The 22,993-nt window shown below is 37.7% G+C and overlaps 1 protein-coding gene across 1 annotated transcript; it reads left to right on the top strand.

Moving 5' to 3' along the window:
- The first annotated feature begins 1,072 nt into the window (after positions 1-1,072).
- LOC107795942 (uncharacterized) lies at positions 1,073-5,303 on the top strand. The gene is made up of 5 exons (XM_016618650.2): positions 1,073-1,279; positions 1,844-2,462; positions 2,992-3,398; positions 3,565-3,663; positions 4,903-5,303. The coding sequence occupies exons 1-5, from the start codon at positions 1,149-1,151 to the stop codon at positions 5,135-5,137; spliced, it is 1,491 nt and encodes a 496-aa protein (XP_016474136.1). The 5' UTR covers positions 1,073-1,148; the 3' UTR covers positions 5,138-5,303.
- Positions 5,304-22,993: the final 17,690 nt, after the last annotated feature.

The raw sequence follows: 22,993 nt of genomic DNA, 5'->3' as shown, positions 1-22,993 counted from the left end.
AATGAACGAAAAAATACCATTTATCTTTTTTTTGATACGATACCAATAAACTTTACCGATGTGTTTAGTTGTTTTCTTTTCTTTACATCCAATGTCATTGGAAACATTCGTATGTTCAAAGTGAAATTTGAAAATAATATATTGATAAACTTCAATTAACTTTAAAAAATTTAAATGTAATTTAAAATCCATTTTCTTAAAACTTTTAATATTTTATATTTAGAATATTATTTGGGGTAATTAATTGGCAAGAAACCAGATAAGGATATTGTTAAAGGTTTTGACCAATGAATTTTAATTCACTAAATAAGAGATGTTTGATTTAAGGTGAATGGCAAACATGATTGTAGTTTTAGCATGATTGTACCCAGAGGCGAATCCAAGATTTAAATTCTGTGGGTTCAATTTTTAAGAGATTTTTAACATTGAACCCATTATATATTTAAAGTTATGGGTTCAAATCTATTATTTTTGCAATTTTAATAAATTTTTACAAATAAATTTCTACTCCGCGTTGAAAGTTATGGGTTCAATTGAACCCGTAACTCTCACACTGCATCCGCCTCTGATTGTACCTGAAATTGGTAATACTAAAGTGTTATACCAAAATTTTCAAGTTAAATGCATAATTAGTTTTTGAGTAAAGTATACACATTATGTGACTGTTTCGCAAGATAAAAAAATTAATCATACCTAAATTTTATACATATTTAATAAATACATGATATATATCTTCACAATTATAATTACTTAATATATATTATTATTTTTAGCACTTAATCGTGATAAATTAGTTTGGTTTGATGTGAAACCGAATACAAGTAAGTTTTTGCTGTTTCTTAATAACTTCATTTTAGTTCACACTTAAAAGATAAGTGTGAACTTGCACTTTGAAACTCTAGTTTGAACAAAAGTATTTTATATTTGTAATTTAATTGATTTATATAATTTTTTTTTTTTGTATACATTCACGAAATCCATGGCAACATATGCACCACGTAGATTACGAGATTACTTCCCGCCACTGTATATCTCCCGCCTAAATCAGACCGTCACTATATAAGTTAAGTCGGTAACCCAAATTTCAATGCAAAACCAAACCACTTTCCCAATTTCCGACCCATTTGATAACTAACCCGAATAAAGGAATGGCGCCAGAGAAAATGACGGAGTACGAGCGGCGGAGGCTTGAGAATATAAAGCGCAATGAAGAAATGCTTGCCTCCCTTAAGATTCAGTCCCGACTTTTTCAACTATCCGCTGTCACCAAGCGTCCAAAGTAATATCTCTTCTCTATGTTCTGAATCTGTATTTCTGTAGTGTGCTACTTGAATAATTTTATCCTACTAACTGTGACTTGTTTTTCTTAATCAACTTACTAGTGAAATTTTTACTGGCGTGTTTTCTTTTTCTTGTATTTTGAAAGGGAAATGGCTGTCAACTTGTATAGTACTGTAAGATTTATTGTGGGTCTCTGTGTGTGTGTGTGTGTGTGTGTGTGTGTGTGTTCGTATATAAAAATAATACTAAGTGTAAGATGGTATTTTTTCGAGACGAGGAAAAAGTTTCCAACTTTTATTGAAAAGGGAGGGGGGCATTGAACTGGATTGCAGGAAAACAAAATTCATGTTTGTTTGTATGTTTCTATTATCTGTTAAGAGTAGTCTAATTGTTGTTCCTGTGCAATTTATGTGCTTCCTTTAACCCTTCTGAATGAGGTATAGGGAGGAGTATATCTATAATGTTAGCTCGTCTTATAATCTATGTATTAATGCATATGTCAGTCAAATGAGTGTTTTATTTGTGCGCACAAGTAAATTAGTCATTTTGTTTGACATGGCAGAGCTCAAAGTAAATCATATCAAGCGAGTCCACAGAAGAAACAGAGGTCTAAATCACCAGTTGTGCTGCGGCGGTCTCTCAGGACTCAAGGTATGGCACCGGATTCTTCTACAGCTGGTGGGCTAAAGGATGATTTTGATGATCTCCCGAGTAGGATATCACCTAACAAGAGCTCTCAACCCACAACCAAAAAGTCGCCTCGAGAACCTACATCTATAAGTATGAGGGATGCATATAGTGGCGACTTTGATGTCTCAAATCAAAAGTTGATTGAAACAATTAAGGTTTTCTCTCGTACAATTGACGATGCAAATGAGGGCATGGATCAAGATTCTGTTTTAGGTGACTGGACAGAGAAAAGAAAGGCCTCTGGTACAGTTCGTTTGGAATCACTGAGATTGGAACCAGACAACATAGCACGGGTTGTGCCAGGGAGAATATTAAATGTGCGGTTTTTCCCCACCAACAATGTTCGAATGGTTGCTGTAGGGAACAAATTTGGCAATATAGGTTTTTGGAATGTTGATGCTCCACGAGAGGATGGAGATGGGATTTATTTGTATCATCCTCATTCAGGGCCAGTTTCAGGAATAATTATGGACCCTTTTTCTGTGTCAAAGGTATGGCCAGTATTTGTTTCAAGAGTGATAAACTTCTACTAATCTTGGAATTTTCTAACTTGGACAGCCATTTCTTTCCAGATACAGTAATTAGAACATATGTGCTCGAAAAAGCAAATTTACCTTGTTTCTTATATTGACCTTTCCTTCCGTATAGCTAGGCATAGCGCATTCATGTTAAAAGGAAACTTGTAGAGGGCCAAAGCATTTTGGTGGAAATGCATACTTTAAAAAAGCAAACTGACTTAGAAAATTACGTGGGTGTTTAAACTGTGTTTATTACCTTTACAAGTTTATGATTGTATTCCATGGTGTGGTTTATGCAATAATGCATTTTGCTGTCTTTCATTCATTACTTGCATTATGCTAGGCAGGGCTTCTTATCAATGCTAACCAATACCCTTAAGAGGATAAATATGGGAAAGGATTCTTGACTACTAGGCATTTTGGTTTTACAGGTCTGGATAAGCTGTAATGAGTAAAGAACAGATCTGCATATGTCTTTTTAAACTTTCTTTTTCCTTTGCAGATATTCACTTCTTGCTACGATGGATTTATCAGGATGATGGATATTGAAAAGGAAATGTTTGATTTAGTTTATTTGAGCGAGCATTCCATATTTTCCATATCACAGCGGGCACATGATATGAAATCTATATATTATGGCGAAGGCAGTGGGGAACTTGGTATTTGGGATCTCAGGGCAGGAAAATCTTCAGCGTCGTGGAATCTGCATGACGAAAGGATTAACACAATTGATTTTACCTCAGGAAACTGTAATATTATGGCGACAAGTTCTACAGATGGTAGTGCATGCATTTGGGATTTGAGAAAAGTTAGTGCACATAAACCAAAATCTTTGCACACTGTCTTCCACAAAAGAGCTGTGCACTCGGCTTACTTCTCACCTTCTGGAAGGTTTCTTGCGACAACAAGGTATTTACTTTGTGCCATACTTATAAATTATATTTTGGATGGCGTGAGAAAATTGAACGCTTAGCATTCAATATATCTTAATTTGTAATCGTGTTACCTTTACTATCAGCTTTGCGCCCGATGTTAGCATGGCTAATTCTTTTTCTTTTTCTTTCTGTTCGTGCAGTATTGATGATAAAGTTGGTTTGTTGAGTGGCGCTAATTATGAAGATACATCTATGATCTCTCATTATAACCACACAAACAGATGGATTTCCTCATTCAGGTATAGCTAGTCCCTTAATTGCCAATTTAACATTTTCTTCTATCTTATGAATTTCATTACCATCTCCTCTATGCATTAAATGTTGTTATTGTTTTTTAATTTTGAAAATGCAGAAGCTATCGTTCATATTTATTCTAGTTTCTTTTTTAGCTTTATGTGAAGTTGAGATAATTTGTGAGAAGCTATGTAAGTTCTTGTCCTTTGAGCATCTAGTTTACGGGACAGAATTAGTACAATATTTTTTTGGTTGAGATAATACCTTGTGTTTAATTGCATAGGTTTGCATCAGTCCCTGCTTGTATTTGACAGCTTCTATAACATGTTTTAAGCTTGAACCATGTACATTTCCAGTTTGAGTATCTTACCACAAGCCTAAGAACATTTGACTCTCATAGATAACTTTTGTTCTTGACTCCTGATTTTTTCCTCCTGGTATTGACTACATGCCAGCGTGGTTCTCTGTCTTGTGAGTGGTTCTCTATCTGTGATCAACTAGGGCTACTTTTGGTCTTTCCTCCTGATCTTTTGTTCAGACTATACTGTCTTTGACATTAACCATGAGAGGATTGTTGAGTCGCAAAATATAAGTTCCACTTGATTGATACTTTCTTGTTCTTTTTTCTTTTGGATATTGGTAAATGAGGTAGGGGCTACGGGAGTGGAATTGTCATTGGCCTAAGAGCTCGTTGTCTGTTTGTCTTGCTTTTTTCTTCTCTGTTTCCATCTTGTCATACTTTAAGTGGTAGGTACTTTCATATACACGTGTTGTTAGTTAGCGGGTGCGAGGCAAGAGATCTAGGGCATATTTCTGCTGACGAAGGATAAGAGTGCCCCTGCCGATACACTTCCATACCAAGAAAGTAGTGGCGAAGGTCCAAGTCTTTCATATTTTCATGTGCATGCAGGATGAAAAAGAACAAGTATTCCCTGTTGTTCTTTTTCTATTCTACTGTCCAAGTGTTGGATTGCTATAAACATTATAGTTGGGAATCCAGTGGATTTATGTTTAATGGTTAAGGTGTATATAGTTAACTAGAACTGATGTGCATTTATTTACTTTATTCCGAATAGAGCAGATGTTTACTCGTAATCTGTTGCATTTTGTGCTGGTTAGATAGGCAGTTGGTTGTGTGCATATTTCCAGAAGTTAATGTGGCTGTTATTTACATTCAACTTCTCACTTATGCATGCTTGGACATCATATACTAACAACATTTCTATGTGCACTTGGGGAAGCAGAGGAATATGGGGTTGGGATGATTCCTACATCTTCATCGGCAATATGCAAAGAGGAGTTGATGTCATCTCAGTAGCTGACAAGAAACTTGAGTTTACCTTACGAAGCGAACACATGACTGCTATTCCATGCCGGTTTGATGCACACCAGGAGAAAGTTGGAATGCTCGCAGGGGCTACAAGCGGTGGGCAGATCTATATCTGGACAGCATCTTCAGTTGGTATCTATGGATCCTAGCAAACTTGTGATAATGGAGGCTGAGCTGCATTTACCAATCAGGCTAATGTGAATTTTGTGCAAGGACAAGGAATCTTTTATCTGCAGGTTTTTGTGTATCTTGTTGTAGTTCACATTGGTAGCTTTTCATTGTTTCTAAATGGTTTTTAATTTATAACCAATTCGGTATCCCGTATTCCCATTTCAACATTTGTTATTATTTCTTGGTTTGCAATTGTTCAGCGTCACTTACCGAAGCTCATGAGTCATGTGTGGAATGTTCTCTACAGCGATGCCCTTCATCAATTCACTAAAAAATGTAGGAAATTATTTTGACAAAAGAACTTGGCATATATCTAATGAGATGAAATGAAATTTGTAGAATTTTTATTTTGCAACTAGTATATTTGCCCGCGCGAAACTTCGAGCGGTCTTAAAATTATATATGAGAAATTTTTATGGCTAAATATGCAAAAGCAACTCACATAAAGTATGTGAACATGAATAAGAAAACAGAAGAATAAAAGAATAACTAAAAAAAAAACAAATACTAATTTAAAAATTTTGGAGGATGAAAACTTAGAGCGTTCTCTTTTTTCTTCTCCCTTCAAGCCATTCCCAATATTTTGTATTTTAGTATTTTTTTTGTTCCTTTAATTTCTTTCTTTCGTTACATCGATTCCACTTTCAACCAGATAAATAACTCCTTTATTTCTCCTCATTATTATCTGTCAAATTTCAAAAATTGTATTCTTTCTCTTGTCAGCTATTCTTACCATTTTTAAATATTCATCACCCTTGTATGTATTATCTCCTTTAGTTCTTCTTCTTTTTTTCTTTTTTCAATTATTTCTATTTATCTATCCTCCCATGGTCCCATTTAATTAATCAGATAATTCTATTTATTTTTTGTTTATATATTCAAAAGAGAGGACTGCAATGCCATGTCATCTCTCTTGAGGCCAAAACTATATAAATACATAAGATGTATAAGATTGTTTATACAACCAAAAGCTAACAGATTTAGAACATCATATTTTCAACGTAGGAAAAATACGAATCAAATATTCTTTTATGAATCTATCATTTCTTAATGATACTTTCAAGCTTTGACTGAAAAATTGTGAGAAAATATTTCTGTTTAATTATGGAACAACCTATTTAAATTAGCATATTTGAACTAAAGACAAATTATAAAAACTGACGAATTTAATGATGTAAAATTACTGATGGTGGCTAATATTTGTTTTTAACGGTAAAAGAAAATGGAATGGCGTTAATCCCTCACTTTAATATAGAAGCAATTCTTCAGTCGTTATACTTTCATCTTGACTCATTTTAATTCTAGGGTATCTTAAATTTGGAAACAATAAAAGAAAAGGGAACAAACATATTAAAAAAAATAAACGTTATTTTCAAGTTCATATATAGAAAAAAAAACGTTACCTAAGATAACTTACCGTATAATTTTTAAGCGGACACGATAGCGTTGATTCATTCAAAATTAGCAAGATTTGCAAAACATAAATCATGGATGACAATTACATGGATAATAAACCATTGAAAAGGGAAAATTCTTAACTTACTCATAATTCAAAAAATAAATGGAAAAGGAAAATGAATTGAACGAAAAGGGAAAACAATAATTAATGTATATCCTACAACGACGACAAAAAGAAACATCCCATTCTTTTCCAACTCTTCCCATCCTTTTTCTTTTCTTTATGCTCTTCGTTAATTTCTCTGCAAATTCATCCTCTCTCTCACCCTCTCATCTCAAATTTAATCAACCCTAAATTCTTAATTTTCTCCTTATGATCACATCCATTGTGCCCCGGGGAACCAACTCTACTTCATTCTTCTTTCTCTTCCACTGTCTTCATAAGGCACTGTCTTTATATTCTCGCTCGCATAGTCGAAAGTCTTCATTTGTCTCGACTCTTATACACACACATATCATTTTTCTTAAAGATCTAATTTTGGAGATGGAAGTAAACATTACTAATTTTGGAGCGAGTAAAATTATACATCAAGATTTGAATCTTGCAAGTATGTTGGAATGTGCTTATATAAGTTCAGAAAAGTTTCTTGACATTTATGTTTCGAGGTTATGAATATGAAAGGCATGAGAGTAATTGAGATTATTAAAAATGTAGGTTATGAAAATAAAGAGGTGTGAGTTATGAAGATAATTTTTTTAATGTAAAATAAATTAAATAAATGATGAAAAATCCCCAAAAAGGAGAAAAAAGATAAATATGTTTCTTGGCTTTTGAGAGGTGCCACCTCACTTTCCTATTGCCCACTTTTATATTTATATATAGATGTGAGAAACGATATAGTAGAGATTGGGGAACACACGAAAATTTGTATACCAGTATATTATTGTTCTCTTTCGATTAGAAGAATTCGAACTAGGAAAATGTTGAAAAGGCAATATATCACAAATTTTCATTGAATTTGTGTAACGACCCAGCCGTCCGTTTTAAGAATTAACGCCCCGATCCCCTATTAATTATTTTTTTCGTGTTCGTTTCTGCTATTGTGAGTTGACAGGAAGATTTATCTGGAGTTTCGGAGAGTTTTGGGACACTTAGTCCCTAAATGAGAGTTTAAGTATTAGAATTTGGACCGTAGTCGGAGCAGTGTGAAGATGGCCTCGGAATGGAATTCCGCTGGTTCCGTTGAGTAATTTCGGGCTTAGGGGCGTGTTCGGATTGTGTTTTGGAGGTCCGTAGCTCATTTAGGCTTGAAATGCCGAAAGTTGAATTTTTGAAGTTTCCGGGTTCGATAGTAAGATTCTGATCTAAAGGTCGGAATGAGATTCCGGAAGTTGGAGTAGCTCCGTAGAGTTGAATGTGACGTGTGTGCAAAATTTCAGGTCATTCGGACGAGGTTTGATAGACTTTTTGATCGAAAACGTAATTTGAGAGTTTTTGGAGTTCTTAAGCTTGAATCCGTGGTTAATTCGATGTTTCGATGATGTTTTAGGTGTTTTGAGTATTGGTATAAGTTTGAATAGTGGTATATGACTTGTTCGTGCTTTTGGTTGAGGTCCCGGGGGCCTCGGGATGATTTCGGATGGTTAACGGGAGGTTTGCAATTGATTTGAATAGATTTGGGCCATTTCGAGTCGAGTACTCGTGGTAAGAACGTGGTTTTGGGTTGATTTGAGCCGGTTCGAGGTAAGTGGCTTGCCTAACCTTGTGTGGGGAAACTCCCCTTAGGATTTGGCATTGTTGATAATTGAAATGCCTTGTACGTGAGGTGACGAGTGCGTACTTGTGCTAATTGTTGAAAATCCCATTTTCATTAATTAACTATAATTGTGTTTCTTTTTCCTGTTTATACGACTTGCAAATTTAAGCCTGTTGTTAGCTTAGGGAAGCATGTCTAATTGACTTAATTGCTTTATTTGCTTAAACTGCCTTATTTGGATTATGTGTAGCATGCTAGGTTAGAAATACCTGTTTTACCTTGGTATGAAATTTGAATTGAATTGAGTATTCTTCGTGTTCCTGCTGTGTGTTTACTTTGGGACTACAGGACGGTATCTCGGGAGATCCCCCTGCTTGTTTACTTTGGGACTATGGATTTGTATTCCGGGAGATCCCCTACACCTATATTGATTTGGACTGTAGTGCGGGATACCGAGAGATCCCAGTATGTATATTGAGGATACTAAGAGATCCTTGGGATACCGAGAGATTCCCAGCATATATATTGAGAATACTAAGATATCCTCGGGATATTGAGAGATCCCCAGCACACATATTGAGGATACTAAGAGATCCTCGGGATACTGAGAGATCACCGGTTGTTATCTCTGTGTTGAACGATATTCCTTTTGTGATTATTTTGTCTCTGTTATAGTTGTTGTTATTCTTATTATCCTGTGTTACTTCGTATTGTTAGCATTTAATTATATTTTCGTATTCTATAATATTTTACCTCATTTTTCAGTTATAATCAGTAGGACCCTGACCTTCCTCATCACTACTCGACCGAGGTTAGGCTTGGCACTTACTGAGTACCGCTGTGGTGTACTCATGCCCTTTTTGCGCATGTTTTTCATATGCAGATCCAGGTACTTCGACTCAGCCCTACTACCCTTTAGGCGAGGTGATTCTCCAGAGACTTCGAGGTATATCTACCGCGTCCGTAGACCGAGGAGTCCCTTTCCATTCTCTCTTATAGTATTAGCCCTTCTGTATTTACTTTTGTTTAGACATTCTGGAGTTAAACACTTATAGTTATTCAATAGCTTGTGATTTCATAAGATTCCGGATTTTGGGAAGTTGTTTAGTTTCAGAGTTATATTGTATATGCCGAGCGACATCTTTAAACCTTCATTTTATTTATTCCGTAGTTTTTATTTGTTGATTCTGTTGTTTTCCCTTTTTCCGCAATTGTTAGGCTTACCTAGTCGTAGAGACTAGGTGCCGTCACGATAGTTCACGGAGGGCGAACTTTGGTCGTGACAAGTTGGTATCAGAGCTCTAGGTTCATAGGAGTCATGAATCACAAGCCGGTTTATACTAGTCTCACGGATCGGTACGGAGACGTCTGTACTTATCTACGAGAGGCTATGTAACTGTTAGGAAAATTCCACTTCATTTGATTTCCTCGTCGTGCGAGATTTTGATATCACAATTCTAAACTTCTGTCTTCTATTCTCTCACAGATGGTGAGGACATGTGCTACTAGAGATGATCAGGCACCCGTGTCCCTACTGGAGCCGTCAGAGGTCGGGGTCAGGGTAGAGGCCGAGGACGCGCACGTGGTGCAGCCAGAGCACTCGCGCGAGCTGCCACCAGCAGTTCCAGCCGGAGTCTAGGCACCTGACACGCCTACTGCTACTACTACTCCAACTCTCCAAGAGACTCTTGCACAATTCATGAGCATGTACACCACTCTGGCTCAGGCAGGTTTGCTTCCCCTTGCTGCAGCTACATCTCAGGCCGGGGGAGGAGCACAGACTCCCGCTGCCCGCACTCCTGAGCAGCGAGTGCATGTTGATCAGGTCCCAAAGATTATTCCTGTACAACCTGCAGTCCCAGATCAGCACGAGGACAGGGTAGCGACTTCCAAGGATGAGCAGCTGAGGCTTGAGAGGTTCAAGAAGTACAAGCCTCATGTATTCAGTGGTCTAACATCAGATGATGCTCTGGGATTTCTAGATGAGTGCTACCGTATCTTCTGTACCATGGGTATATTAGGATCAAGTGGGGTTTCCTTCACTACTTTCCAGCTTCGAGGGACCGCCTATGAGTGGTGGCGTACTTATGAGCTAGCCAGCCCGGATGAGGCAGCTTCCCTAACTTGGACTCAGTTTTCAGATATGTTCATGAGAGAGTATGTTCCTCAGAGCCTCAGGGACGCATGACGCGCAGAGTTTGAGCATTTGCGCCAGGGTACTATGATTGTCTCGGAGTATGCTGTCCGTTACACTAGCTTGGCTAGACATACCCCGACCTTGGTTTCTACTGTTCGCGAGAGGGTTCGCCGGTTTATTGATGGGCTTATTCCCAACATCAAGTCTAGCATGGATCGTGAGTTAGAGATGGATATTTCTTATCAGCAGGTGGTGAGAATTGCTAGAAGGATAGAGGGTATGCATGCTAGGGACAGAGAGGAGAGGGAGGCCAAAAGGTCTCGAGAGCTGGGCCATTATTCTGGTGCCCGTGCTCCAGCTGCAGTTTGTCATAGTAGAGGTTATATGAGTTGCCCTGTTCATTCAGCTCTTCCAGTAGCCAGTGGTATTCAACTCCTCCTAGGCCTCAGGAGCCTTATTATGCACCTCTAGTATCTAGTACGTTTCCTGCGTAAGGTGTTTTCAGAGGTCAGTCCAGCAGACCTGGCCCGAGCCAGTCACAGCCGCCACGTCCTCCCAGAGCTTGTTTTTAGTGTGGTGATACACGCCATGTGGTGAGGGATTTCTCTAGACTTGGGAGGAGTGCACCTCCACAGACTTCTCAACCACAATGTGCCCCGTAGAGTTCTTAGGCTATGGTTACAACTCCAGTTGCTGCCCCACCTACTCAGCCAGCTAGAGGTGGAGGTCGGGGAGGTAGAGGCCGCCCTAGAGGAGGAGGTCAGGCCAGATATTATGCCCTTCCTGCCCGTACCGAGGCTGTCGCCTCCCATTCTATCATCACAGGTATTGTCCTGGTTTGTCATAGAGATGCATCAATTTTATTCGATCCAGGCTCCACCTATTCTTATGTGTCTTCTTATTTTGCCCCGTATTTGGGTGTATCTCGGGATTCTTTGAGTTCCCCTGTTTATGTTTCTACTATTGTAGGAGATTCTCTTATTGTAGACCGCATTTATCAGTCATGTGTGGTTGCTCTTAGTGGTTTTGAGATCAGAGCCAATTTATTATTACTCATCATGATAGATTTTGATGTTATCTTGGGCATGGACTGGTTGTCGCCCCATTATGCTATTCTTGATTGTCACGCCAAAACCGTAACGCTGGCTATGCAAGGTGTACCGCGAGTAGAGTAGAAGGGTACCTTAGATCATACTTCCAATAGAGTTATTTCATTCCTTAAGGCTCAACGTATGGTTGAGAAGGGGTGCGACGCGTATCTAGCTTAAGTGAGAGATGTCAGTATTGATACCCCTACAGTTGATTCAGTCCCAGTAGTACGGGATTTTCCTGATGTGTTTCCAGCTGATTAGCCTGATCTTCCGGGCATGCCGCCCGACAAAGATATTGATTTTGGCATTGACTTGTTGCCGGGCACTCAGCCCATTTCTATTCCTCCGTATCGTATGGCCCCTCCTGAGTTGAAGGATCAATTACAGGAATTGCTTGATAAGGGTTTCATTCAGCCCAATATATCACCTTGGGGTGCTCCTGTCTTGTTTGTGAAGAAAAAGGATGGTTCTATGCATATGTGCATTGATTATCGCCAGTTGAACAAAGTTACAGTAAATAACCGGTATCCTTTGCCTCGTATTGATGCTTTGTTTGACCAACTTCAGGGTGCACGAGTGTTTTCTAAGATTGACTTGCATTCAGGTTACCATTAGTTGAAGATTCGGGACCTAGATATCCCGAAGACTGCTTTCAGGACTTAGTATGGTCATTACGAGTTCCTTGTCATGTCATTTGGGCTGACCAATGCCCCAGAAACCTTTATGCATTTGATGCACAGTGTGTTCCGGCCGTATCTTGACTCGTTCGTCATTGTCTTTATTGATGATATATCCTATTGTATTCCCAGAGTCGGGAAGATCATGAGTAGCACTTGAGGACGGTACTTCAGCCTTTGTGGAAAAAGAAGTTATATGCGAAGTTCTCGAAATGTGAGTTTTTGTTAGATTCCGTGGCATTCTTAGGCCATGTGGTATCGAGTAAGGGTATTCAGGTGGATCCGAAGAAAGTGGAGGCAGTGCAGAGTTGGCCCAGACCATCCTCAGCTACAAAGATCCGTAGTTTTCTTGGCTTGGCGGGTTATTATCGTCGATTTGTTGAGGGGTTTTCATCCATTGCATCACCTATGACCAGGTTGACCCAGAAGGGTGCTCCGTTCCAGTGGATGGAAGAGTGTGAGGCGAATTTTCAGAAGCTCGAGACAGCTTTGACTACAACCCTAATTTTGATATTGCCTACAGGTTCAGGGTCTTATACTATCTATTGTGATGCCTCAAGGATTGTCCTTGGAGCGGTATTGATGCAGGACGGTAGGGTGATTGCCTATGCGTCCAGACAGTTGAAGGCACATGAGAAAAATTATCCTGTCCATGATCTCGAGTTAGTTGCTATTGTTCATGCCTTGAAGATCTAGCGTCATTATTTGTATGGTGTGCCTTGTGAGATTTATACTGATCACCAGAGTTTGCAGCATCTGTTCAAGCAGAAGGATCTTAATTTGCGTCAGAGGAGGTGGTTAGAGCTGTTGAAGGACTATGATATCACTATTTTGTATCATCCGGGAAAGGCCAATGTGGTGGCCGATTCTTTGAGTCGTCGGGTGGAGAGTTTGGGGAGTTTGACTTATTTACTATCACACCTCCTTTTTACCACCCGAGGGGGTATATAAGGGAGTTTTTCAATTAAAGTGACATAAATCGAAATGAGATTATTTTATTTAATTTTCAGAGTTGCGACTTGGGATATTTATTATGGTGTCCCAAGTCACCGGTTTATTTTAAAAATCCCAAATCAAGGAAAATTAACTTTATTTAAAAGTCTGCGAACCAAAAATTCTAAGTAAGGAATTCTGTTAACCCGAGAGAAGATGTTAGGCATTCCCGGGTTCCGTGGTTCTAACACGGTAGCTTAAGCTATTAATACTTGGCCTATTATCTAATTTACTACATGTTTTAAACCTATTGTGCATTTTAGCTTTATAATTGCTTTTAATTATTTTATGGAATTATTCTGGAACAAGTTATGATTGTGGTACACTTGTTTTTTTGATACACGTTGCAAATCATGTCATGGGAACCGTACCCACGATTCCTGACATGTTTATTTTATTAATGTTCGAAGTTGTTATGATCGGGTCACATGAAATACACACCCGAATTGGGATTTATATATCATGACCATGCCACGGGAACCGTACCCATGACCACGATGATTTATTTATTAATCGCGCCTAAAGCAAACTACGATGTTGAATTATTTTCTAAACTACTTTAAGATTATTGTGAAGGCCAAGATTATGGAAATACTTTTACTAAAGGAGATTTCATGCTCATTCCCTTTTAAATTCCGTATTTCATGCACTTAGACAAAATCCAATCCTAAAGCATGTGAAGCAAGATGAAATTACTCCGGACTCAATCATCCCCCTTCCCATATACCCGTCACGTTCCGCACAAATGTCCAAACAAATAAAATTGTCATCCAACAACTAAAGACTCAAACTATTGAAAAGGAGATCAAATGAATAGATACACAAAATTCCAGAAGGCTTGAGACAAATAAGTGAAAAATGTACCGAAACCATTAGAAGAGCCATTATAATATTCCTAACCACCCTAGTTTTCCTAATCGTTCAATGTATTAGTTAATAAGGCTCATATTTAATCAAACTTAAATTTACAATTTTATCTTAACAAACCAATTACTTGTCATACTCACCAAATCTTAAACAATTTTAACCTCAGTATTAGTAACGTGAATATCACCATCACAACCAACATCTGACTACTACAAATTAAAATTCCAATTCCATTTTGAAAAGGCTCTTTCGATATTCCTATACAACATATTAACAACAAACAAATAGAAGAAAGGGAATGGATGAACCTGAAATGATTTTCCTTTAATATATGTAGAGAATTCTATGAATCTGGGTACAACAAATATTGTCCCGAAGTGCTAAGTTCAAACAACAAAAGAAAAATCGAGCCGACGACTACAATTTGAACATCAACAAAATCCCGGATCGGAGCTTTCGAACCTCAAGCAACTCGAACATCGACTTCAAACAAGGAAATCGAACTTGTCAGTAGACTCTGTTTTAACATAGAAAAATTGGCTGTTTCGGGGTAGTTTTATGGTTGAAGCTACGACAGTTTTTGGGGCTGGTTAAGGACTGTTTGAAGCCATTTTTTTCAGCTTCGTTTTGGTGGTGTTTAAGAGGTGTTTCAGGGCTGAACTTTCTCTGGTTTGGAAGCTTCATGTAGTGGTGTTAGTGGAGGTTTGCTGGTGGTTTAGTGGATGTTTTATGGTTGTACTTTCATGGCTGTTGGGACTGATCTAGAATGTAGTTCTTGGAGAAGAAGGTTGGCCTACTTTATTTCCTTTTTTCTTCGTTTTTTAGCTCTCACATTCTTTGTTTCTCTCCCGTCTCTTTTGCTTACTCATTCAGTATAGTTGAATGGGGTGCCACTGCTACTAGGTCTTCTGGATGTAGGTGTCCGAATTAGGAGATTAAAAAGGTGAAGGTCTTAGGGTTTTAGGTTAAGGATGGGGTAATGGGCTAAGGGTAATTGGGTTGGACCATATCTTTTGGGTTTGAACTTTGGGGTAGGAAGACTAAATAACACAATGTATCTATAAAGCATAAAATTTACTCTTAATTAAAATAAACTAATATAAAACTAAATACTAAAAGTGAAACTAATTTTTGTGTTTTCAAATTTATAGTAGTATAAATATAAATATACTAATTGAATTTAAACTAAAGATAAAAAATATTTTTGTAATTTTTATTTTTATGATAAAATAAAGTAAAAGAGTTAAAATTATTTAAAATAGCGATATTAAACCTAAACTAAATATTTAAATGCTAAAATGTGTAAAATCTTGGGGAGGGTAAAAAATTACATGTTTACAACTGCCCCTCTTTGACTGGAAACACGAAGAGTTTTCAGACAAAGAACGACGAGACATGTTCTTTGACCCGACCCTTATTTAGAGAGACCAAAAACCAAAAGAAAAGAGAATGTGACCGAGCCTTGGTATTTGAGCTGCCTACATGTCCTTGGCTATAAAGGAATCAGACCACGTGTAGTTCAGAAGTTAATGAAGTGATGGAGTGTGTGAAGAGGATGAGAGAGTCGAGTGAGGTTCCATCCGAGGCTCCGGTCCGTGGTCCTGCTATTACATCAGAATTAAAAATGAAAACTAAACCAGCTAAGCCTATCAGCTATGAGTTACAAGATTCCTATCTATAAATCATCTGGAGCTTGATCTTGAGTCTTGGCTGGTTCTTCCTGCAGACTCTAATCTGAATCTTGATGCTCATTAACTGCAACCGCTGGTTCTTTCTTCTTCAGCTTTTCGGATCAAGGTGGGACATACAAAGCTTGTGATTTCAATCATATCTTGAGCAATCCACATCTTTTCTCCATTTCTACACTTAGCTCACTTCTTTTTATTGTTTTTCTTTTTCTTTTATTTTAATCGAGACTTCTTTTTTTTGGTCACCTCGAAACTTGTGCCTCAAGGTAAAAACCTGCTCAAGCACCAAAACAAACAAACGAATGAAATTTTTCTGCCCCAGTTTTCACTAGGAAAATTTCGTGAGTTATTGCAACAAAATCAACTATTTCTTTATTGAAAGCAATAAAATCAGGATTGTGTATACTTGAGGAAAAGAGAATAGGGAGTGGAGACCCTATATCTAAAATGAAACCAAATGGGGAACGGAGGCCCTAAGTTGGAAAGATTACCAGGTTATGCTGGCATCACCTAGGGAGTGAGACCCTATACTGGAAAAGACTACCAGGTTATGCTGGCAGAGTCATCGGGTTATGCCATAAAGGACCTCGGGTTATGCCGGAAAAGTCATCGGGTTATGCCAGAAAAGTCCTCGGGTTATGCTAGGAAAGTCATCGGGTTATGCCAGGAAGTCATCGGGTTATGCTGGAAAGGTCCTCGAGTTATGCCAAGGAAGGTCATCGGGTTATGCCGGAAAGGTCCTCGGGTTATGCCGGGAAAATTCATCGGGTTATGCCGGAAAAAGGTCCTTTGGTTATGTCGGAAAGGTCATCGGGTTATACCGGAAAGGTCCTCGGGTTATGCCGGGGAAGGTCATCGGGTTATGCCGGAAAGGTCCTCGGGTTATGCTAGGGAACATCATCAGGTTATGCCGGAAAAAGTCCTCGGGTTATGCCGGGGAGGTCACCGGGTTATGCCGGAAAAAGTTCTCGGGTTATGCCGGGGAAGGTCATCTAGTTATGCTGGAAAAGAGTCCTCGGGTTATGCCGGGTAATCATCGGGTTATGCCGGAAAAGGTCCTCGGGTTATGCCGGGGGGTCCACAGGTTATGTCGGAAAAGTTATCGGGTTATGCCGAAAAAAGGTCCTCGGGTTATGCCGGGGAGGTCCACGGGTTATGCCGGAAAAGTCATCGGGTTATGCCGAAAAAGGTCCACGAGTTATGCCGGGGATCAACTAGGGAGTGAGACCCTATACTAGAAAAAGACTACCAGGTTATGCTGGCAGCGACTAGGGAATGAGACCCTATGTTGGAAAAACGTAGCTAGAGATTGGGACCCTAGGCTACCATGATTTTGATTTTTTCTTCTTCTTTTCTTTCTCTTCTTTTCTTTATTTTTTTACTTCACTTTTAATTTTATTTTGGAGAATGAATGAAGAGTTTTTTTAAAAAAAGGACTTCCCTTTTTGGGTCAACTTTTGCTGCAGAACCGTTTTGATTTTTGCGTGCCTTGCTTTTATTGCACCTGCTTCTTGCAAGGTTGCTTTTGGATTTGCACCCGTTTCCTGTTTTTCAAACAAAGAATAATTTGTCAGTTTGAAACAATGGTTGGTTTTGTGGCCTTGATTATTTCAATCACTTGTTCTCGGCCCTATTCATCTGCAACTGTTTGTTTCCTGAATACCGATTTCATTTCTGACCCCGAAGGACCTCTGCATATGCAAACTTTACCATGACGGTTTGTAACGTAGTACTCCACCTTTTCGACTTTATTTTGCCTCTATAGGCCCTTCCCTTCTGAATTGTTGTTTTTTTTCTTTTTCCTTCAAGCATTGGGGAACTTTTGGCTCCTCAAACTTGCTGCAATGACTAGTCGCGTAAGACTTAACCTTTTCCAACTTTATTTCGCCTTTATAGGCCTTTCATTTCTGGCTTCTTTCTTCCAACTTCAATTTCAGAGCATTTGGGGTACCTTGGCTTTTCAAGCTTTTGCCGAGACGGTTAGCCACGTGGTACTCAACCTTTTTAACTTCATTTTGCCATTGTGGGCATTTGACTTTGATTTCCTTTCTTTTTAGGAGTTTTTCAGTTTCAAAACAATAGCCGCCATGGCTGGTCGAAGTCGACTTAATGCCCCTGACGAGACTGGGTGCCTTGTTGCACATTAGCTTGCGTCAAATGAGAACCCTATAAACCAGTCTTGCCATTCCTTCTTTGTCTCAGTTCCAAAATAGAGTTAGACCGAAAGGGATTCAAAGAAAAATAAACAATGGACAAGATAATGAATTTGAACGAGAGGTATCCCTTTCGGGAGAAGAAATAAGGACTTATCTGGAGTGCATGCGGACTTCAATGAACATGCCATGCCTTTTGGACTGGATGCCTGATCTGTGTAAACCGTCCGACTCTCAGAAATTCATCACAACTTTGCCTTGAAATCGAGAAACTATGCCAGGACTCTGTCGATGCCGATGGCTATGAGGATCCTCTTTTCTATCAGGGGTGCCTTTTGCGGGTTTTCACCAGCTAACCTCTCTCATTTCTCTTCTCACCATCGCCTTATAGTGCTCTTTGTGAATTTTCACTAACAAGACTCTCTCATTTTCAATTTCTCTGCTTACCATTGCCTTATGCCTGTGTGGGTTTTCATCAATAAGACTCTTTCATTTTATTTCTCTCATTTTGATTGCATTGGATCCAAGTAGCTGTATTCTTCGATCCTTGAACATTCTCACCGATTGATCATAAGGACTTGAAAGGATTTGGGTAAAAATGATTTGGACTGAATTACAACTTTGGAACCATTTAGGCGGTATCATCGCCAAACCATTATAACATCTGCCCCAGTTTCACTTTTGGGGAATTTGGATTTTTATTTTGGTATGACTGAACCGCAGAGAGAGGTTGCCTACGTATCCTTCCGGAATCAAGTCGAACGTAGTTCAGGAAACTTTGTTTTTGATTTTCTTTTGTTTTTTTTTCTTCTGTTTCTTTTTCCTTTCCTTTTTTTCATCTCTTTTTTTCATTCATTTTTTCATTTCAATTTCTCTTTTTTTAACTTTCTTATCTTTTTTTTTTTTCATTTCATTTTTTTTCATTCTTCATTTCATTTTTCTTTCAATTTTTTTCAATAACACTTTCAGGTTCCAAAAAGGGTAGTCAAAGAATAGGAGCCTACTCAAAGGGTTTGCAAAGGTTGAATATTTGTATAGTGAGAAAGAAAGCATTCTTCACCCCAATTGGAGAACATTAATGCTATATAGAGGATCCAACATAGTACCTTTTGACTGCATTTGCATTGACAGTTGTTTCAGGGACATTTCCTTCGATGTGTCCCAAGTACAACACACTCTTTTGACAGTACTCTTGTTGCAATGTATGGACCTTTTCAATCTGGAACCAATTTTCCTTCAGATGTTCCGAATCTTTGTTTTATTTCCTTAAAGTTATCTTCATTGCGATCTAATTCTTGTTCATTATTCGGGGTCTGACAACTTTCAGGATCCGGGCATGAAGTCCGTAAGCATGTCATGTTATTGAAATCTGCATTTAATGGAACTGAAAAGAGAATAAGAAAAGTGACAAGATTAAGAAAAGAGACATTCCTGGATAGTGAACTATTAATTTCACTTGATTTTTTTTTGTTTTTCTTTTTTTTTGTTGATTTTGATGATTTTGTTTTCGAATTTTAAAAGATGGAAGGGTTAACATCGGAAAGTAAGACAATAAAGTAAAACATCCGGATCACATCCTGAGATAATCTGGATGCAGAAAAGATAGCAAGATTGGCTACCGAGACTCCTGTCTGATGGGGAACTTTCAGGCTTGACGACCATTTTTTGGCTTTTTTTCTGTCTCGGCAATGGCTGCAATGACCTTCAGTGCCGGATCAAATTCTTCATCTTTCCAAATCATTCCGACTACTGGCCCATTTATGAGAGTAGGCGGAGGATTGTTCATCATATTAGGAGCCTCTTCGTCCCGGAGAACGATTCTTTCAGCTTCAATCAAGTCTTCAACTACCCTTTTGAGGGTCCAACATTCCTCCGTATTGTGTCCCACTGCTCCAAAGTGGTATTCACATCTAGCATTAGCTTAGTGCGAGGGGACTCGGGCTTTGGCCAGTTTTGGGGCCACTGGCTGTAGCAGACCTCGCTTGACTAGCTTTTGGAACAAGCCTGAGTATGATTCACCAATTGTGGTGAACTGATTTCTTTTTGAAACGCTCTCTTGGGTGAGGATTGTGCCGGGAAATATTTGATTGGGAATTATATGGATCTTGGTAAGGATGAGCATTTCTGGGGAGTGGAGCTCGATTTTGTGTATAATGTTGTGGCCGCGTGTAAGGTTGCACATTCATCACCGCATACCAACAAAATAAACCACCTGAACAGAAGCTGGCTAACTTGCTCACATCACAACCTTGTTAGTTTTGAGACATTCAACATATAGGAAATCGCACGTTGGGATGCAATGCACCTAACAGTTAAACGCTTCTACCATGTGTTTGAATGATTGCAGGTTTCATCCCGGCCTTAACTAACACTTTTAGTATGTACCTCTTTTCTTTTATTTCTGCCTCTATTTAGTCACTCTTAATTGTTTATTCGTTTCTGTCGCTCTTTTATTTTTTGGCACTCTTTTTTTTCCACTCTTTTATTTTGTCACTCTTTTTTTTTCACTCTATTTTTCTTTCTTTTTTTTTTCGATTTATTTTATAACTATGATCAAATCCGATGGGGATTGCCTACGTATCATGACGCCGCATGAATCATATCTTGCGTAGTTCGGGAAGATTGAGAATGGAGTAAATAAGCTAACTTTTTTTTGTTTACTTTTATAAAACTCAAACCATGAAAGCTTTAAGAAAAAGAAAAACATATTTTTTTAATATTTTTGTTTTGTTGTTATTTTTATTTTTTTTGAAATTTTTGAAAGAAATGCTTTAAAAGAAGAAAGGAAATATTTTTTTTTTGGATTTTTTATTTTGATTTTTTGTTTGATTTTTATTTTTTGAAAGAAAGACTTCTAAAAATTCCTTTTCTTTTGATTTGCACTTTGGGAATTTCAAAAGTAAAAGGAAGATATTTTTGTTTGAATTTTTATTTATTTTCTCTTTTTCTAAAGAAGAAAGATAATATTTTTTTGGATTTTGGATGTTGCCTCTTAATTTTCGAAAGAGGGACTATTAAGAAAATATTTTGGATTTCTGAGTTTTTTTTGTTTTTAAATTTAGAAAAGTACTTCTAAAGATAAACGAAAATACATTTGAACTTCAATTTTTTTTTAAAATTGTTTTTTGAAAGAAAGACTTTTAAACAAGGAAAAGATTTTTTTTAATTCTTTTATTTTTATTTTTGAATTTTTAGGAAAACATTTCTTAAAAAGGTAGAAAATATTTTTTTTTTGAATTTTGATTTGACTTGAGGATTTTCGAAAGAAGGACTTTTAAGAAAATATTTTGGATTATTGAGTTTCTCTTTTTTTTCTTCTCTTTTTTAATTTACGAAAGTACTTTTAAAGAAAAGCAAAAAAAATTTTGGACTTTTATTTCTCAAATTTTTATGGACATTTAAAAAAAAAAACTTCTAAAGAAGAAAAGAATATTTTTCTTTGATGATTTTTTTTGGGAAAATACTTCAAAGTAAAGGAAACCTGTATTTTGGATTTTGATTTCTTATTGTTTTTTTTTTTTTTTTTTTTTACATATGAGACTTTAGAAAGAAGGAAACTACTTTTTGAGTTTAACAAGCCTTTTTTTTTTTGAATTTTCTAAGAAAAGATTTCTAATGAAGGAACTAAAGGAAAATATTTTTGGATTTTTGAAACTTGGGGTCAGAACCGATGAGTTTTGCCTACGTATCTCACATCCGGTGAAAATCAGACCCGCGTAGTTCGGTCAGTTTTGATGGAACAGGGAAACATGGAACTTGAAGATTTTGGGCTTATTTTGAAATGACCTTGTCTTTTTCTTTTTCCCTTTTTTTTTCGGTAGAGTTTCGAAATTTTTCAAATACCTACCTCTCACTCTTATTTTTGATTTTTGATTTTTTTTCTTTCCCTATTCTAGAAGCCGGTCAACATGCAAGCCGAAACAAACAAATGCGCGAGTAGCACGTAAAAATGCATCAGGATGGTCTTTTTATTTCGGGTACACCTGTCCTAGACGGACCCAACCCTGTGTTGAGTCCCCAAAGTCAAATGCACGTGATGCAAACAAGCGTTCCTATTAGGGATCTTATATAAGGCTATGTTATATTAGGTTTAAAAACTTGAGTGTATTGTTCTAGACCTGGCTTACCCGAGCGGACAGCTCGAGCCGAGGGGGGCAACGTACTGGGAGTACAAAAGCTTCATTGGCTTGCAACTTGTCCGAACCTCGTTCTAAGATTGGGATATGACTCTAACAGAAAAGAAGTCACAAAAAGTGCACACTTCCCAGATGATTTAGAAGACTCAGAGAGAAGAAGGGTTTCGTAACAGTTTATATACGGTCAAAACAATATCAAAGCGGTAAAAAGTAGCATTTAGCACATTAAGCTCAAACATGTAAAATCAGATAATAAATAAAGCCAAGTATAATAGTTATTCTAAGCTCGAATTCTTGAACCCTGAACCAGAAGTTCTGGGTTCTGATCCCCAGCAGAGTCGCCAGAGCTGTCACACCTCCTTTTTACCACCCGAGAGGGTATATAAAGGAGTTTTCCCAATTAAAGTGACATAAATCGAAATGGGCATATTTTATTTAATTTTCAGAGTTGCCACATGAGATATTTATTATGGTGTCCTAAGTCACTGGTTTATTTTAAAAATCCAAATCGAGGAAAATTAACTTTATTTAAAAGTCTGCGAACCAGAAATTCTAAGTAAGGAATTCTCTTAACCCGGGAGAAGGTGTTAGGAATTCCCGGGTTCCGTGGTTCTAGTACGGTCGCTTAAACTATTAATACTTGGCCTATTATCTGATTTATTACATGTTTTAACCCTATTGTGCATTTTAGCTTTATAACCACTTTTAATTATTTTATGGAATTATTCTAGAACAAGTTATGATTGTCGTACACTTGTTTATTTGATACACATTGCGAATCATGTCACGGGAACCGTACCCACAATTCGTGACATGTTTATTTTATTAATGTTTGAAGTTGTTATGATCGGGTCACATGAAATGTACACCCGAATTGGGATTTACATATCGTGACCATGTCACGGGAACCGTATCCATGACCACGATGATTTATTTA

The sequence above is a fragment of the Nicotiana tabacum genome, chromosome 7 (genome assembly GCF_000715075.1).
Source record: "Nicotiana tabacum cultivar K326 chromosome 7, ASM71507v2, whole genome shotgun sequence".
Classification (NCBI taxonomy): domain Eukaryota; kingdom Viridiplantae; phylum Streptophyta; class Magnoliopsida; order Solanales; family Solanaceae; genus Nicotiana; species Nicotiana tabacum.
This window is presented reverse-complemented; position numbering and strand designations above follow the sequence as displayed.